Source organism: Limanda limanda, chromosome 21 (assembly GCF_963576545.1).
Source record: "Limanda limanda chromosome 21, fLimLim1.1, whole genome shotgun sequence".
Taxonomy (NCBI): Eukaryota; Metazoa; Chordata; class Actinopteri; order Pleuronectiformes; family Pleuronectidae; genus Limanda; species Limanda limanda.
The window spans coordinates 21,023,584-21,043,267 of NC_083656.1; the positions used below are offsets into that span (position 1 = coordinate 21,023,584).

The 19,684-nt window shown below is 40.7% G+C and overlaps 1 protein-coding gene across 1 annotated transcript; it reads right to left on the bottom strand.

Annotated features, from left to right (window-relative positions):
- Positions 1–73: 73 nt before the first annotated feature.
- On the bottom strand, positions 74–13,322 carry tdrkh (tudor and KH domain containing). Its single transcript, XM_061094947.1, has 14 exons — positions 13,247–13,322; positions 9,965–10,125; positions 9,786–9,877; positions 7,418–7,601; positions 6,178–6,317; positions 5,648–5,984; positions 5,363–5,529; positions 5,106–5,281; positions 3,878–3,942; positions 3,594–3,745; positions 3,081–3,191; positions 2,453–2,507; positions 698–779; positions 74–602 (listed from the first exon to the last, which is right to left on the bottom strand). The coding sequence occupies exons 2-13, from the start codon at positions 10,092–10,094 to the stop codon at positions 724–726; spliced, it is 1,665 nt and encodes a 554-aa protein (XP_060950930.1). The 5' UTR covers positions 10,095–10,125; positions 13,247–13,322; the 3' UTR covers positions 74–602; positions 698–723.
- Between the last annotated feature and the right edge of the window lie 6,362 nt (positions 13,323–19,684).

Genomic DNA, 19,684 nt, shown 5'->3' on the forward strand with positions numbered 1-19,684 from the left:
ATCATTCAGAGATTTGTTTAAGCAAACATGTATAGCACAATCAACACTTCAAAGTAAAAGGCACACAATTGCATTCACATAAAATAAATCCTTTATAATATATAGTGCAATCTATTACACCTTCAGTTCTTGGCTGATGATACAGTAGATGTCACATTTTCACATCGTACACGAGAGCATGGGCCACATTCGATACTGTGCGTTTTCAATTCAATATGACTTGAAGCCTAATATAGAGACAATTAAATCCTTTTCAAACAAGAGAACAAAATATACAGCTGCCTTCAGTTTCCTCTGACTTGTATCACAGTGCTTTTCACAAATAATACTGATATTGGTTTTGTGCCTGTCTTCATTCAACAAAAACTATAGTAAAGACACATTTACGCAAAGCTGAATAAGGTGCAACAGAACAGCACAAAATGGCGAAACAAAAGATTCACTGTGTCCTGACGAAACAACAATAAAGTGAATATGGCTGGAACAAGTGTGGCACGCTTGTCACGTCGGTAAGGCTCCACAAGAAGAAAATATGAGGTTGGGTTGGACAAGGAATCCCCTTCATCTCACTAGAACTGGTGCAGAGGAATGGATGGTCAGTGCTGGAAGATTGAGAGTGGGGTTATGATAGTTATAGATATAATGGTTCAAACATTCCATCTCCAGAGACCACTTAATTTAATTCAAGAAACAACACCTTGATATGTAGGTGCGTCTTTGGTCTCAGAGCAGCTCGTCCTCTATGACATCATCGACACTTCCTGAGATAGAGCCAACTTCTAAAAGGTACAAAAAGAAAACTTGTGAGTTCCGGGTCAATCAGCAATCCTCATGCAAACAATTTGAGCAACTAGACTCTCTTTTCTTTTAGCGCAGTGCAGATGGTTGACAGAGAATCGCAATAAAATAACTTTTATTTATCATTTGTAAAAGTTTGTTTTATCGAAGCTGCGGTTTTTGCCACATGGGGGCAGAACTCCACATATTATGTATGACCTTGTAAATTAATATGTGTGACTTCGAACCACAAAAGTAGGTCCAGTCAGTGCTTGCTCTGCATTTAGATTAGTTTTGCTCTTTCGGCCCTTTATCTGCCAACCGCTCTTCTTCATTCACCAGCCAGTCATCAACTTTGTCTGTCTGCTCTGAAGTGGTCCAAAAGAATTAAATGAAAACAATAAGCTAATAAATGTCTGAAATGCTTTGTAGTAGGGCTACAACTAACGATTTGACAATTGATTAATATGTCGGCTATTTTTCTCGATTAGTCAATTGTTAATCAGATAAAAGAAAAAAGCTAAATTTTATCCTTTCCATCAGTTTATTTGAAAAGCAACTTCATCTTCTTGTACAGTGATGTTTCTATATGTATTAAAGACATCTGCAACTTAACTCTGACGATAAATCCAGTTTCAGCTAGCGGTAAAAGTACTCAAAATGATAAAGTCAGATCTAAAGAGTTAAACTTGGTTAAGGGAAGTTCAAACGGCTTGTCCTGCTAAATGTGTCAGTGTGACCGAAGGTGTGTCTCAGTCACAGTCTGTCACTCACAGAAGTCATTTGGCTAATTTGTCTCTCGACTGCTCACTCTCTCCTTATTGAAGCAACAGCTGGTTAAAGTGTGTTAATATTTTTCATTAGAAGCCTCAGGGTTTTTGACTAAGAGAGATCCTTTTCCTTTAGATACTCATTTGACAAAAATATTGTTTCATGTAACTACTAATGTACTGAAAACAATACAAAGAATGCGTTTAATTACAATATTCATGGCAACAAGGACACCAACTAAGACCTGGTGACTGCGGCTTTCCTGTCATCGCTTAACTGACACTATCACATAAAAAAAGTAGGTATGAACAGATAAACTGATACAAGCAAACTTGTCTTATGTTACTGTATCCCAGATTACCCAGATGAATTGTCAGGGTGCAGTAGAGTATTTGCCTGCCAGTGTCACCCATGTGGAGGAATAAGAGGCACATCTGCTTGACAATATTCCCAGAACACGTGAGTGAAAGACATATCTGTGTCAACTCAAAACATGTGAATGAAGGGGGTTCAAACTGAGCCTTCGCCTATGCCTCAGCAGTTTTGCTGTATTTGTTGCAAGGGGTAATGGAAACTTCTATTTGTTTTCCACATTTTTGTTAAACTTCTCTGTTTCTCTGAGTCTTGGCTGGATGAACGGTCCATTTCCTCCTCTGGTTTTATGTGAACACTTAACCGGTTGACATCCTACAAACTGCCATTTTATCTTTATCCAATATTTATTTTATCTTTATCCATTCGTTGCAGCTTCATTTAGGTCGCTACTTGTCCCGCCTTTTTAGTATCTTTACTACTGCAGCGAGCATGTGTGGTGACACTGGCCTGTTATTTAGTTCCCAGTTGATCTTGCTCCCCATCATCGGGCGGATGACAAAACTGTCTCATTATTAGAGTCTGTACTCACCTGACAAGCTGATACAGGAGAGACTAAGCTCTGATGATGCTCCTATCACATCATCCTGTAAGACAAAAATAAATGAAGCTGTCAAAGTGTTTAAGCAAGTAGAGGATATGTTTTAACTTTGTCCCAAGCCTTTTGATTTGTCAAAATAATCTTAATTTCAGGTCCACTTTGTCTTTTTCCAAACTTTCAACTGCATCTCATGGTTTGCACCAACAAAAGGTTTGCTGCAAAAACACTTTTGGATCAAAGATTCCAGAAACCATTGATTCAGAGGAAAAGGTTTTAACTAGAGCCTAAGGTTAAGGTTTGTGCACCTGCTAATTTCCTGATTTAGAATGAACAACTTACACTGATCACATATTTTAATCAGAATTGGTCAGTTTAACACCTTGTAGAAAGCTTTGGTTTTTCTAAAGATCTTAAGGGAGAAACCCTTTTCCGTCAGACAAGAATAAATTCTATGATTATCTTATTTTTTGCCAGGAAATTATACTTTGAAGATATATTGACATGGGCATAGAAAAAAAAACTGACCTCAAGTTAAACAAAACCTTATTCTACAGACACAAAGTACAATATACCACACAGTTTGGTCACCAATAAGAATCCACTTGGTTCAGTGGCTCACCAGCATCCTCTGCAGGCAGCCCAGATTGCCCCCCTCCGTCGTCCCATTTGCCAGCTCCTGGAAGCTGACAGCATGGTCCCGCCGAATCAGCTCCTCGCCTATATCTACAGTCTAGGATGAATGTTTTTCAATTGTTTTATTACATGTGTGAAAAAAAGAGCGCCAGGGCGAGAGACATTCCAATAAGTAAACAAATAAACACAGATATGGTGGGCGGCTGTGGCTGAGGGGTAGAGTGGTCGTCCTCCAACCTGAAGGTCGGCGGTTCGATTCCCAGTCTGAACCATCTGCATGCCGAAGTGTCCTTGGGCAAGATACTGAACCCTAAATAGCCCCCCATAGAATAACTAAGTGCTGCAAGTAGATGCACTGTATGAATGTGTGTATGAATGGGTGAATGTGAAACTGTACTGTAAAGCGCTTTGAGTGGTCTTCATCAGACTAGAAAAGCGCTATATAAATACAAATCCATTTACCATTTACCATATGACCAGTAATAGAAATTGGTCTGACCTTGCCCTCGCTGTTGACAAAGAGCTTAACACTGGGCCAGGAGGACAGCTCAGAGTGCGAGTAGCTGCACAGTTTGGCCTGCAGGGGTTTCCAGGAAGCACAGTAAGTCAGTTGATCAAACTCATCCAGGGCAGCCTCAGTCCACATCTCCCCTAAATAACGAGACAAATCAGAAAATATATATTTTAAAAAATCAGAATTGAGACTTTAATAACTTCAATAGTTTAGTGTATTTATTCAAATTCATGTAGGATGAAGGTACCGTATTAAGATGATGGTTTTACCTTTTGGTCTCACTCCTGCTAAGTTGCACTCAATAGCTTGGAAAGGTAAGCTGAGGAAGTCACTCCTGAAAGGTTAATGTAGCAAAAGCAAAAGCTGTTAATAATTTAGCTCTTGCAATTTTCTCTGATGCCATGAACAATAATATGCTCTCTGCAGATGCATTACAGTACATCAGAACCCTCCCTCCTGCAAGTGTGTGTACACAGTTATTTGGAGCGGTGGAGATGAACAATTGTTTCCAAGTTTGAGCTGACATTACGCCTTGAAAACGTAGGTCTCTAATCAAGATGAGCTGAATGTCTTGGATTGTGGGAGTAGGCTGGAGTATGCGGAGAAAACCCAGCAGACACACAAACACATCAGGGGCCGCATCCTAAAAACACTATAACATGTGTACTGTTGCTTGGGTAGTAACTCTATTTAAAAATGAACTCTTCTGATGTTTTTGCCTCGTTGGTTGTGTCATTATGTCCTTGAAAAACATTTTGTCACTGAAGCCCAATGAGTTATGGGGTAGGCTTGGCCGGGAAGGATCCAACCGGTGGAGGCTTCATTGCTTGTGGGTGGGAGGACACACTTGTCGGCCACATTAAAAGTAGCCTTCGAATTGAGGCCGTCTCGTCATGAAGCTGTGACACAATCGGTCTTCAAATACAGCCTCCACAGGATGTGGCTGCGTATTGAAACACAGCTACTGAAAATACTAACTCCACACAGAAGGCCTCAGCCAGGCGACAGGTTCAATCCAATAATCGTTTTGTTGTGAGTGCTGACCACTGTTCCACTGTCCCACCCACTGGCTCGGTGTTATATCATATTTAGATATATTTAAAAAAGCCTCTTGGAGACATAGCTTAAACCGAACAGGAAGTTTGAAAGGTCAAGAATATTCATAGGAATAAACACGCATTGTACCTTCGAGAGAATTAATCAGATCCATTTTAAAGATAGTCTGTGAGAAAAATATACTTCGTTCAATTTCAAAGTTTTTGGCGGTGAAACTCACATATACATCGTTCTGTCTGCCCCAAACTTCACGTTTAATAGTCCCACCCTGAAGACATCTACATGCCAATTATAGTGTGTGCTCACAGCACCGATCATCTTCTACATTGAATACTTATGGTCTGGTCTACACTTAATAAACAACACAATAATACATTCTTCACGGTTCCGAGTTCAGATAAATTTACAATGCAGTTACTGTGATGTCCAGGATCTTCTTACCTCATATGGCGGAGGCTGTCTCTGGGCAGTTCCCCGTTGTCCCCAAAGTCCACAAAGTAAAGGTCCACTAGTCCAGAGCTCTGAATTCCCAGGACCCTGGCCCTGTTCCATGTACCGTGGTCCTGGTATGGAGCAGCCACAATGTCCCCTACCACAATGGTCTCCACCCTCTGCTCCTGTTGAACAGACAGTTTCAAACTGTGTTAAATCCTAGAACTTATTACATTATAATAGGATGTCATAGGACATGTCCTCACTGTGGGGTTGCCGCTGTTGTAGAAGCGGTTCATCTCCTGTGCAAGTTTGTCAAGCTGGAGGGAGCGAACCCCCAGGATCTGGATCCAGAAGTGGTTTGGGTTCTCTGACGCAGAGACATAAACCTCTAGATGTTCGTCAGGCTGGAAGCTCAGGTCTGGGCTGGGAACTTGACAATGCAGAGAGAAAATAAAATATATTCTTTGTATGATATGATCATGTTCAAGGACAGATATAGTGGGGGCGTTATAGTGAATGAAAAGTCTTTTCAGGAATCCATTACTAACTTTCAAACTTGGAGACTTCAGACAGTGAGTCTGTGGAAATACTCTCCTCCTCCTCCTCCTCCTCCTCTTCCTTGTTGTCGGTGTTGCTGATTCTTAGCTCCTCCATCTTGTCAACATTACTTTCTGGCTCTCCTGTGGTTCCACTGGCATGAATGATCCCATTCTTCTCCGTCTGGGGGTAGGGACCATTGTTGTTTAAACCCACTGGCTCTTCTGCCTCTGTGATGTCTGCCTGCTGATGTATACCAGTGTGGCCACGTTTGTGGCGTAGAGCAGATGACTGGGAGATCTTTGTCCTCACCATCATGTCCTCTCTGACCTTTTCAAGAATCAGCTCCTGCAAACAGATTACAGTCGTAGCAGTTACATTTGTTACCTCAGGCAAGTATGTGTCTGTTTGTATGTTCATTAGCAAGTGATGTCAAAAATATTTATGGTGTTGAGATCTATGAGTTTGTACAATTTGGTGCAGTTTTACAGACTATGTTTCTTTCTTATTTTTATACATTACTGGATATTTCTCTACTTGCCTTAGCCTGATTCACCTCCTGTTTGGTCCCAGTGATTGTTATGTTGCCCTTTGTCGACGGACCTTGGGTCTTCTCTTCGGAACAAGCCACTTTGGCCCCTGTGGTCCTGGTGATCAGTTTCAGACTCTCTCTTCCACGACCTGCAGCACAGGCAAGACATAAGCAACCCTTTTACCCTTCAGTCTCAAATATTCCACCAAAATGTCCAAAAATAAGCTTAATTTTAACAACCAATCTAAGCACATGGTATAAGAGCATTGACAAAGTGCATTTAGTCCCTCTCTAAATCCCTTGTGGCTAGATGAACTCGAGAAAACTGGTCATTGGACCAGGTGCATGGTTAAAAGAGCTTTATGTAGTCTCTTAATTAATCATGGGAGAGTTTCGGGTGTAACAAGCAATAAACCAATCAGAGGGCCATCTCCCTTTCCCTGACAAACCCAGGTGAGGTTGCACCATAATGAATTGTTATTATAAATATGAATTTACCAGGTAGTAAGAGACCACCAATGATATTACTATCTTGATAATGAGCTTTAAAATAACAGTGAATACTGCACCACTGACTTCAGACCAATTTCACACTCACAATCCCTCTCCGCTGCCTTGAGATAGAAATGCACCAAACCACATCTAATTTAAAGATTAACACGGCTATAGGCGCTAGGATGGGCACACGTGCATATGCTATTTAGGAAACATGGCGTTTATTGTTTCTGTCTTAAGATTTTTGCATAACCTAACACCCTGCAAACACTTCATCAACACCAGGTTTGATGACACAACCTCTCTCAGATCATGGGTAGAAATCGCCATCAGGTTTTACCTCCACCACAAAGCAACCAGACCTACAGTCACTAAATTCATACCCTCACAGTGTTATAGAGTACTTTTATATGCCACCTAAAAGTTATGTTTGTATAATAAACCATAGTTATTCGATGGATGTGAAGATGAAATTTACATTTTGGCGATTCACTGTATTTGGTGGATTTTAGATGCCTGGAACACTGTAGAAATCAGTTTTCAGCCCAGATACAATCTGGGCTAAAAGGCTAAGGAAAGCTCAGTGAATGAGCTGGTGATAATGATCTGTGGATTCTTCGTGAAACTACATTGACAAGTGACACCTTTCACACTGCAGTAAGTCAACTGATCATATCAAATATTGATGGATGCAAGCTAATGGAAAGGATAGCAGCAACAATCAATCATATCCACTTAAACATTGAGCAGCTACCTATTATACGTCCGAAGGCCGTCTGAGGGACCTCCAGAGTCTCAGTGACTGGTTCACAGTCTGTGACCAGGTTCTCCAGGACACAGCGAGCCAGAAAGATCTGTTCCTTCGAGCCCTGCAGCAGGAAGCACACAGCCCCCGAGTCTGACAAGACTCTCACTTGGGCTCCAGACTTCTGGGTCACCTGAAACAGACACAGAGAGCTGATGGAAATTACTGATTTCACATTATCTGTCATACTTTATTGAGTGAGATTTTAAGGAAAGTTTTTTGTACGAATCATTTGGGAAGTTGCAAGCCTTCATATCATATGAGACTCACTGTCAATCAATTAAGTTGAAATAGTAAATATCAATGAATTAATTTATACAAGGCTGCAAAACTGAAGATTTTCCTTTGAGAAAATCTCATCTAGATAAGCACAACACAATAGAAATCATGATAGAAATCTCCATCATGATAAAATTCAATTTAACTTTGAACTCCACCAGGAAAGGATAGCAGGTGTTGAATGTCAGAGATATTATGTTTGAGCCATTTTCACCTCCACTGAGGAGGTTATGCTTTCGTTTTGTAGGATTACAGAAAAACTACATGACAGATTACCAAGAAACTTGGTGGAATGATGCAGGATGGGTCAGGAGAAAAAAACTGAATAAATTGATATTTAAATTGGTATTTTTATATTGTAAAGATTTTAGCACCTGTAGACTGTATTTAAAATTCTGGAATTTCCACATGTTAAACAGCAATCAAAATATTAGGTTTAAAATGTAAGGAGACAGATTACATTTCCAAATATCTCCAACAATCCCTAAAAAATAATATAAAAAATAATGCTGAAATACTATCAAAATATTTATCTGACAGTGGTGACACAGACCTGACGGAGTTGACCCACAGGTGACAATTTGTTGTAATTTTTGCTCTCAAATATATTGAATCAACCGATTACAGCATGAAAACAAACAAATGTGTGTTTTATTTTGAAATTGGATTCCTTTGGCCTCAGCAATTTGTGTGTCAGACCAAATTGCTTAATTTAGTTCAGCAGCCGGTTTGAATTGGCTATGCCTCCAATTCTTTCTCTTTTCCCTCTGTTCTATTTCAGTCTAATCCTGTATTTACTTTATTTACCTTCCCTAACTCCCTGTCTCCATCTCTGTCTTAGAAATTATATTTAAAATTCTGTCTGTGTACTGATTCTCTCTCCGCTTTTTGATTCTCTCTGTTCATCCTTCTACGTTTCTCCAGTGACAGATGTTGCCTAGTCATGCTGGACAAAAACACCGAAAAAGAACACTCAATATTATTAATCAAGATGGTGTTGACATACCATGGTTATGACACAGGAATATTAACATTAAGATTTAAAACATTATAAAACTTTAAAACGTATTTGACCCTGTCTGCGATTGATGCACTCTGCACAGGTGGAATGTGAAAATGGGTCCTTCAGAGTGACTGCTGCCCCTAATGTGGCCTGATTTTATTACATTTTAATGAATGTCTGACGGTGTTTACAAAAAGTGGGGACACAACTTTGAAATCTTATGAAATATGCATGTGTCATGAAAATCAACTTTGCTCTGATATAATATATTTATTATATATTTTTATCCATTTCATTGCACATGAATGATTTATCCCTTCTCTGTGGAGATGCTGTTTTAGATGTAGTGTGAAGACAGTGTCTTTGATTTGATATAATGATTATAAAATTAAATTCAACTGGAATATTGTGTTGAATACATTCTATTATTACTAGAATAATCATGTCACAATAATAAAATCTACATTAGAAAATATTTTTACTTTGAAACCTAATGGTAGGTTCAACTGCTGGATGTGTTATGTTCCATGTCTCAAGAATTAGTGTCTATACAATATTATTATTTTACACATTTTTCAATAAAAATTCAAAACATTTGATAGTTTTGGGTTCTCAGCTGTGAGAATTAGAAGCTTTTCCTTCACGCGTATCACAGTAAAATGAAAATCTTCTAGTATTAGATAGTTGTTGGACTAAACAAATAATTTGAAGATCACATTAGGGTTCCTCAAAATGTCATAGACAACCATTCTTAAGTGACACTGTATGGAGACCCAAATAGTTCAATATAAAAATTAAATTCATTTTTTTTGGTTTTACTTTGTCAAAAAGAGAAGCTATAAAAAATAAATAAAACTACAATATAAGTTTATAAAGCGTATTACTAATATTTCTAAATGAACTCAGGCCAGAAACCTGACACAGATGTACAGCTTCCTAATTCAATGTTTAAATCAATTCTAGAGCTATTGTAAAATTGTCCACCGCTTTTAACTGAGAAGATAAAAAATCTTCATCAGGTATTGAAGGACTCACCATTTCCAAGAACTTGGCTTGGTATCTCGACATGTTCCTGTAAACTTCTACAGGAAGTGTCATCTTTGAGGTCTCAACGTCGGGCTCCTTACCTGTGAAACAACATTCACACATGAAGTCATTTATCATTTATACACAAATAAGGGTTCTAACAGTAGTTCTTTGCAGCAGATACCCACTGCTGCTGGTGCTGCTTATGTGGCGATAGACGATGTAGCCCACCGTGGCCCCAACAGAGAGCCCCGCAGCCAGAGCCACCATTTTCCCAGAGCTGAGGGAGCTCTTGGGACCCTCCTTCACTGCATCCATGACGCGCTGTAGACCCAGCGGGACGCTCCACCTAAACACAGACATGACACATGTTAACTTCCATTGCTGGTGTTAGGACTACGAATGTCCTGCACATTGCCTTTCTATGTCCAGGCCTTTATCAACTTCTGTCTATCAAGTCTTTACAGGAAGTCAGCTGACTTTTATAACTTTTGAAAAAAAGAAAAATTAACATCACAGCATCCAGATGAACCTCGGGGTGTCATGAACAATTCTCATGTGTTTTGTTGGCTTGCTGGGCAGCTGTAGAATCATGCAGCACAACAAACTTAAGCATTAGCAAGCCAAAAATCTAAAACTGTAAATCATGTGTTCATAATCAGACCACTTACTGATTCGGTTTATCTGAGGAACCCCAACTAATTAGACAATGTATTCTTTGTATTTCATGAACCAGTAACTGTGTCATGTATAAACTATAGACTTTATATAAAGATAGACTCCACGTTCCCACTTCTTTCCACGTTAAGAAAATATTTCGGTTACAGGTGATGCCATCTTGTGCTGGCGACGTCATTTGGAGCCACAATATCTGTGTTCAACATATTGAATGTCCGTTTTAGATGTAAATCAGGATTGTTCAACCCAATATTGGCATCAAATCACTTATTGACCAAACTTATCAGACACACAAACACTTAAACATACTTAAGTGTGATGAGAGCCATTTAAAATGACAGAAACCATCTTTCAGATTTTTTCTTTTTACACGTACTTTGATTTTCTTTGGTTTGTGCCATATTCCATTTGCTGACATGGAGGGGATAGGGTTTATGATGAATACTACAGTCATATCTACACTACAGGGACCCAGTTGTTCTGGCTTTACTTTAGGGAGCTGTCAGGTTGTCCATGTTTATATAGAGTCATTTTTTACCTTGAGAATTTAGATTTTTCTTGATCTTGAAAACAATTCCAATCAGTGGTTAATTTAGTAGCTTCTCTGAGGCTCTTGATCAAGTTTCATGAGCTTCATCAGCAGATGGATTTTGCTCAGTTGTCACAGAATTGTAGATATTTAAGTTTTTCTGAGCACTGATAAGCTCTTAATGTCCAAAGTTCACTCGTGATCTTTGAAGCAGCTGTGGAGCGAACATCTTTGTGTGATATGATGAAAAGCTTGTGATGAAATTAAAACTCAACTGCGCAGTCATTGGTGAGAACGAAATCGACTGTTACATTTGTGATTCTGTAACTGAGATAATTCACTAAACTAAATTATTGCAAGTGTCCCGAATTCCTCAGACTGCAGGAGATTCTTACAGTATGGCCTCACTGTCTCAGGCTGTATAATTTGCAAGATTGTAGGACATTCAAAAAAGAAGCATGCACAAGCAGTCACATACACAGTATAGTACTCTAAATGCTTAAACATTTAGTGTATACAGTACATACCCACACAGCACTGCGCCTGTTATAAATGCACAAAGCATCGGTCCTGACCCTGCCAGCAGGGCGTAATGCAATGTAAGCTGCTGCTGCAGCAAACACTTTAATACTGTTTACTGTATTTGGGCGACCTCCAGCTATTCCACTGATCACTGAATACTTGCACCAAATTCTTTCTCAGGCTTTTCACGTGAAACTACTAACAACTACAACTTACAAGCAGAAACAGAATGCAGTGGAGGAAGCCAACAGCAAAGAGTATTGGGGCTATACCGGGGAGCACACTGCACCACCATGCAGATGCGTGTCTCACTGGGAAAAGAGGGCTCTGGGGCTGTAGTTGAGAAACACCTGGGACCTGGACACACCAACGTCCATCTTAAAAGAATCGTGACAGTAAGACTCAAGTCTTCTCCGATCCGGGCTCAGTTTTTTGTGAACATCCAAGTTCAAGACTACTGACAGAGAGAAGGGGAACAAAGTTGCATCATTTCAACTCGCTGCAGGACAGCAAATGGTCACATTACACTTGGATTCACATTTCAATAGAAACAATAGCAAAACTGACTAACTTAATACAGTTCTTTACTGAAGCCGGCGATAAAGGCCTAGCATAACATAACAGGACGACTAATCGAGGTCTTCAAATTTTTGCAAAATTCAATCGTCAATTAACAAATATCTTAACAGAAAACTTCAAACTTTCTGAAATTGCTCAAGTGTATTGGGAAGATCCAGCAAGCAGCATGTTGTTCTGTTGTTCAATAATTTAGTGAAACCATCATAATTATTTGTTGCCGCCACCAAAACATTACATTTGTATATTAAGAGTGATTTTTTTACAAACATATGGGCATTTGGAGGTGGTGACTGAGAAGATTGGATCAAGTCACATTGAAACATTGTTCTTTTTATGCACACAGTGGATGGTACATCACTGTCCTACTCAAGTAATAATCTGTTCCAATTAACAAAAAGTAATGAGAGCAGACTAAAAGGGCTACTTTAGTAATATTATCAGGACAGTTTGCAACAAATGGAATTGAATTATTCTGTCTAAAACAGAAATAAGTAACTAACAAGTCATAAAAGTTGTATCATCTCCCAAAATTAGCTATTGTGAGTAATCAATACATAAGACACCTACTGCATAAGCAAAAAAATATATTCAAGGTTTCCAAAAGTCAAAAAAAGAAATCACCTGAGGTCAGTAACACTTTGATCTTAAGTTACATGGTGACCTGTCATCACTGTGTGAAGAATAGCTGGTTAGGGAAATTAACAAAGTAGTAGTAGAGTTTCCCTATGAACACATGCACTGTTTTTCCTCTGCTCAGGTACATTTATGTATTGAAGCTATAACTGAGCACAAGTACAGCAGCTTCTCATGAAGTTTATCTCTTCACATCAAGCAAACATCACCTTGTGGCAACAAAACCACAAAAATTAATACTTTTTCTAATCTAACAATGACGTGACCCAGTTGTCCTTTCAAAGCAGTGAACCATTGTACATGTTTACGCACTATATCTCAAATGAACAGCTTTATATCCGATGACCTGTGAGAACGACACTCTCTCCTCCTGTGTGCCAGGCTACCGTTAGCTCGCTGCTGGCTGACGCAGGCGACTCAGAGATCCGGTCAAACGAATCAAACATGGTTGCAATGCACACGTCCTCAAACAATACACCATTGGTAGGTTATTCTAACTGAACATGATGTGGTGAAGCGTGACACTCACAGACAAACTCTCACTTTCTTCAGACTCGACCTTCTCCTCCTTCTTCTACCGTGGCGACTGCCTCTTCTCCTTCTTCTTCCTCCTCTTCTTCCGTGTTTACTAGAGGTGTACAAACCAGCTCATCGACGCCCTACCGCCTCCTACTGGACTGGGGTGTCACTCAGGGGGTTATGCAGGGAAAAAAGTAAAGCGAAATTAGCGTGTGATTAAAAACCAAGACACGAAAAGAACCAAATCTTAAAAAAGGCCCAATTTTTGGTTTTATGCAAAGTTTGACCGGCAGCAAATGAAGCTGCTGAAGGACAGGACAAGACCATAAAATGTAAAAAAGTATAGTAGATACATTAAATTCTGCTAAACCAAGAAACAGTACACCACTTTGAAATTTACAGGAACAATATGTAGAAAACGCATATTTTTTATGTAAAATACCCTTCTTTTGTTTACCCTAATTTCAAAAGCATGTAATTACTTTTAAATTAAAGGTATCATTCGCTTTATATTACATATGTTTCCGATATGTACCTTGAAAATTACAGAACAAAACCATTCACCATTCTGCAAAAACACACCATAATTTCTTACAGACAGAGGATGTTGAAAATATCGTATATATTTGTCAAATAATGCTGAGTTCAAGGTAAAACATAGACTTTGTCTAAATATACTGTGTTAAAATGGTAAAGAACAAATAAAGGACACTTGTAGGAACGTATCATTACAGCAAATGCACTAAGAAACCACATAATTGCATATTTTTCATTGGGGTCTCCAGAACTTTGTTTTAAATTCACAATTTAGAAGAAAAAAGATGGTGTTCCAGCCTCTTGTATTTCCAGATTTACATCACAATAGGCATGGTGAATGAATAGGCAATAGGACAAAATTATTGCTAAATTGTATTGATTAACGACTGTTTACCTATCATGAGGCCACTTAAAGAGGACATGTGATAGATGAATGTGCAACTCATCCTGCTGCTGCCTAGAAATGTCCCAGACTTTTGCTTAGGGAAATACAATACATGGGACACTTGTAGGCACTTTACATTAAAGCAAAATGCCTAGAAATGTCCCACACTAGTGGTGACGGAAGTGCATTACTTGGGACACTTCTAGGCACTTATCATAGTAGCAAAATGCCTAGAAATGTCCAGACCAATCTGAATGAGCTGGACACTTCTAGGCACTTATCATCGAGGCAAAATGCCTAGAAATGTCCCACTCTTGTGGTTAGGTATCTGCAATACTTGGGACACTTGTAGGAACTTATCATTACAGCAAAATGCCTTGAATTGTCCCACATTTGTGGTAAGGGATTTACAATACATGGGACACTTTTAGGCACTAAACATTATAGCAAATATTCCTAGAAATGTCCCGACCAATCAGAATGAGCCGGACACTTGTCGGCACTTATAATTGAGGCAAAATGCCTAGCAATGTCCCACTCTTGGTGTTAGGGAAGTACAATACATGGGACATTTGTAAGCACTTTACATTAAGGCAAAACGCCTAGAAATGTCCCACCCTAGTGGTTACGGAAGTGCAATACTTGGGACACCTCTCTGCACTTATCATAGTAGCAAAATGCCTAGAAATGTACCGACCAATCAGAATGAGCCGGACACTTCCAGGCAATTACACTGCATGAAAGAAGAGTTTGTGTCAGTAACTGTCACAGGAAATTTTGGGAGAATTTTCGGTAAACGGCTGTTCACAGGAAACTGCAGGCAGCACAGAAAACTGCCAGGAACTGCAGGGAATTGACCTGGGGTTCCAGTTTCTGGCAGTTTAACAAGCCTGACAATGTCGGGAGGTGACCCCTTTGCCCCCTAGGGGAGGCTTTCACATTTAAATGACAATGCTGTGCGCTTTAGAAATACAAACCAGTATAGTTTCACACACTGGTGCAGAGGTAACACCCTTTTCTAGGTACTAACTAAGGTACCAACTAAAATATCTGGCGTAAGTACACCAGGCTTAAAATAAATATAAAATCTGAATTTATAGCCTATATGGATTTCCCTTTTGTAAGTAAGTGTGCTATAATGAATTATATTGTATACCGTGAGCAAAGGTCAATACTATGAAAAAAATTAGAAAAGGTGCAATTTATTTCAATATTTGCCTGTTAAGCTCATCTAAGATAATATGTTGGAATGGAGAGTGGCACCACTGTACAGTTTTCTAAGAGAAGTCTTTCTGCTGAAACCAAAACACTGTGTCTCACATAAAGCATGTCAGTTGTGTCATTGCGTATCAAAGTCCCAAATATTTGTCCTCCAAAAATACCAGCAAATTCAGCACCATATTCACATGTCCTTGGCAAACTCAGCTGTCAACCCTGCTGAAATTCCCTCATAATTTGAACTTCAATTGTCTTATTGTTGTTATTCAACTTTCTCAGTATTGCATTACATTACATTACATTACATTACATTACATTTCATTTAGCTGACGCTTTTATCCAAAGAGACTTACAATAAGTGCATTCAACCCCGAGGGTACAAACCAAGAACAACAAGAATCAAGACAGTACAATTTCTTCGAAATAAAGCAAAACTACAAAGTGCTATAAGTAAGTGCCATTTTAGTGCTACCAAAGTGTTAGTTTCAAAAAAGTGGTTCGTTTTTTTTTGTTTTTTTTTACTCAAGGTACAGTCGGAAGAGGTGTGTTTTTAGTTTTCGGCGGAAGATGTGTAAACTTTCAGATGTCCGGATGTCCAGTGGGAGCTCATTCCACCATTTAGGAGCTAGGACAACAAACAGTCGTGATTTTGATGAGTGTTTAGCTCGCAGTGAAGGAGGAACGAGTCGTTTAGCTGAAGCAGAGCGGAGTAAACGTGCTGGTGTGTAATGTTTGACCATGTCCTGGATGTAAACTGGACCTGATCTGTTTACAGCATGGTATGCGAGTACTAGTGTTTTGAACCGGATGCGGGCAGCCACTGGTAGCCAGTGAAGGGAGCGGAGGAGGGGAGTAGTGTGAGTGAATTTAGGTTAAAAACCAGTCGAGCTGCTGCATTCTGGATGAGCTGCAGAGGTCGGATGGCAGTAGCAGGTAGACCTGCCAGGAGGGAGTTACAGTAGTCTAGGCGTGAGATGACCAGGGCCTGGACCAGAACCTGCACCGCCTTCTGAGTGAGAAGGGGGCGTATTCTCCGGATGTTGTAAAGCATGAATCTACAGGACCGCGTAATGTTGGCAGAAAGGGAGAGTTGGCTGTCGAGTGTCACACCCAGGTTCCTAGCAGTCTGAGTGGGGGTTAGCACGGAGTTTTCAAAGTTAATAGTCAGGTCGTGGGTGGGAGAGTTTGTCCCTGGAAGGAAAAGTAGTTCAGTCTTGTCAAGGTTAATCTTCAGGTGGTGAGCGGTCATCCACTGAGAGATGTCAGTCAGACAGGCAGAGATTTGTGCTGCTACCTGTGTTTCTGATCGGGGAAAAGAGAGGATTAGTTGGGTGGCATCAGCTATGGTAGGAAAAGCCATGTGAGTGAATGACAGAGCCGAGAGTGTTGGTGTAAAAAGAAAAGAGGAGAGGACCCAGAACAGAACCTTGAGGGACCCCAGTAGTGAGAGGACAAGGTTCAGAAACAGATCCTCTCCAAGTTACCCGATAAGTGCGTTCATTGAGGTAGGAAGAGAGCAGGGAGAGAGCAGAGCCTGAGATACCCAGGTCCTGAAGGGATGAGATCAGGATCTGGTGGTTCACTGTGTCAAATGCAGCAGAGAGGTCTGGAAGGATAAGGACAGAGGAGAGAGAAGCTGCTCTAGCAGTGTGAAGTTGCTCAGAGATAGCAAGGAGGGCAGTCTCAGTTGAGTGACCTGCCTTGAAACCAGACTGGCGAGGGTCAAGAAGATTATTGTGGTTCAGATAGGAGGAGAGAGCTTGAGAGTTTTGGAAACAGAGGGAAGAAGAGAGACAGGTCTGTAGTTATTTACTGCAGACGGGTCGAGGGTGGGTTTCTTCAGGAGAGGATTTACTCTTGCCTCCTTCAGAGAATCAGGAAAACAGCCATTTGAGAGGGAAGTGTTGATAAGATAAGTAAGAAAAGGAAGAAGGTCAGGAGCAATAGACTGGAGAATGTGAGAAGGGATAGGGTCAAGGGGGCAGGTGGTCGGGCGGGCAGAGGTAACCAAGGTCAGAACTTGATTGGGAGACAGAGGGGTGAAAGAGGAGAGCGAAGGGGATGAAGATGAAGTTGATGGAAGTGTGGTTCTAGAAGGAGGATCAGAAAAAGAAAATCGTATGTCATCAATCTTTTTTGTAAAGTAGTTGACAAAGTGGCTTGGTAGAAGGGAGGAGGGAGGAGGGGGGCTGGGGGGGTCCAGGAGGTTGGAAAAGATGGAGAAGAGTTTTTTGGGGTTAGAAAATGAGGATTGAATAGTAGTTTGGTAAAAATTGCTTTTGGCTGTGGAGATAGAAGCAGAAAAAGAGGAGAGAAGAGACTGATAAGCGAGTAGGTCGTCCAGGTGTTTAGATTCCCGCCATTTCCTTTCTAATGCTCGCATAGTGGCTCTTTCAGCACGCACCGAGTCAGACAACCACGGAGCTGGGGAGGACTGGCGGACCTGTCGTGACGTCAGAGGACAGAGGGAGTCAAGAGAGGAGGACAGAGTAGAAAGGAGAATGTCTGTGGCAGAGTTAGGATGCATGAGTGAGAAGGAGTCAGTGGAAGGGAGGGCTGATAAAACAGAGGAGGCTAGAGAGGCGGGAGAGAGGGAATGAATGTTGCGACTGACAGGTACAGAGTCTGTTGATGTGGTAGGGTTGTTAGTTTGAGATAGTGGGAGAGAGTAAGAGATAGAGAAGTGGTCAGAGACATGAAGTGGAGTTACAGTGAGGTTAGATGTTGAGCATTTTCTGGTGAAAATATAGTCAAGGTGGTTACAGGCTTTGTGAGTAGGAGGGGAAGGACTGAGGGAGAGAGCAAAAGAAGACAGCAAAAGTAAAAGATCAGATGACTTGTCTGTCTGGATGTTAAAGTCACCCAGGAGGATAAGTGCAGGGCCATTTTCTGGGAAGTTTGACAGGAGGACGTCTAAATCCTCCCAAAGAACCTGGTGGACGGTAGAGAACAACAATAGTTAATTGTACCGGATGAGTAACTGTCACAGCATGAAATTCAAAAGAAGTTGGGGTAAAAAGTGGAAGCGAGTAGAGAGAAGAAGTCCATTTGGGGGAAATGAGTAAACCTGTGCCACCACCCCTACCAGTGGGTCTGGGTGTGTGGGTGAAGGAGAAGGCAGAGGAGAGAGCAGCTGGGGTGGAGGTGTTGTCCGGTGTGATCCAAGTCTCAGTGAGAGCAAGGAAGTCAAGCGATTGCTGTGTAGCAAAGCCCGAGATGAAGTCTGCCTTGCGAGTAGCTGACTGGCAGTTCCATAGGCCCCCCTCAACACTTTTATCCAAAACTTACAGTAAGAGCCATTGCTAACTGCTAAGCTAACTCAGATCTATATAGCGTGTTAACAACTGTTGTATTAGCGAGAAAGTTGCTAAAAGAAGAATAGAGCATCAAGTACTTGATCGGAACTAGCTTAGAGCTGTTGCAGCTTCAGATAGGACTATCATGGCATACAAGGATTTAGTAGGATACTCCTCACTCACCCTGCTGATCCCAATTGCTATGTCTATGATTCTATCTATAACATGCTAGTCTGTTGGAAATGTCTAACATCACTGTGAAAATATGTAAAGTTCTAAACCAGCTACTCTTCTTCCAACAGAAGGAGATGGTGAACAACATAACTGCGTAGTAGCAATAATCTAAGTTTGTTCCTCCGGACCAGATTTGCAGGAAACACCACTGCAGAATCCAGACTTTGAACTGTTTGTGGATGGATCAGCGTCTGGCAATTCAGACACAGGAGCAAATCAAGTTGGTTTCTCTGTTGTAACAGCACATGATACATTGATTGCACGACCACTCCCTGCTTCTCTGTCTGCACAGGCAGCAGAGCTCACCGATCTCATTGTAGCATGCAAATTGGTTAAGGGAAGAGGGATCTGCCTGCCTTTCCTCTTTTTTCTCGGCCAGATCGTTTAGTGTGTTCATACCTGACCTGCCATTCTGCCAGCCTAGACACCCACGGCTGACCTGCAGGAACTCCAACTTAGAGCCATAGCAGATGAGCGTGCACTTTGGAGGAAAAGTGGCTGCACGTACACAGATGGTGTGTGGGTGGGCTCTGATAATAAACCTAAATATCTGTTTCCCTATTATTCAAAGTTAACACATGGGATGGATCATGTTTTGAAAGGGTCAATGTTGGCTGCAATCTTACAACACTGGTTCACAAAGGGGTTTTCCAACTACTTTTAGAAATGTTGTCACGCATTCATGATTTGGACTCTATTTGTTAGTATGGTTTTAAAACAATTAAGTAAATATTTGGGCATTCATTTGAGACAACATTGTGTCTACCACCTATCCAGT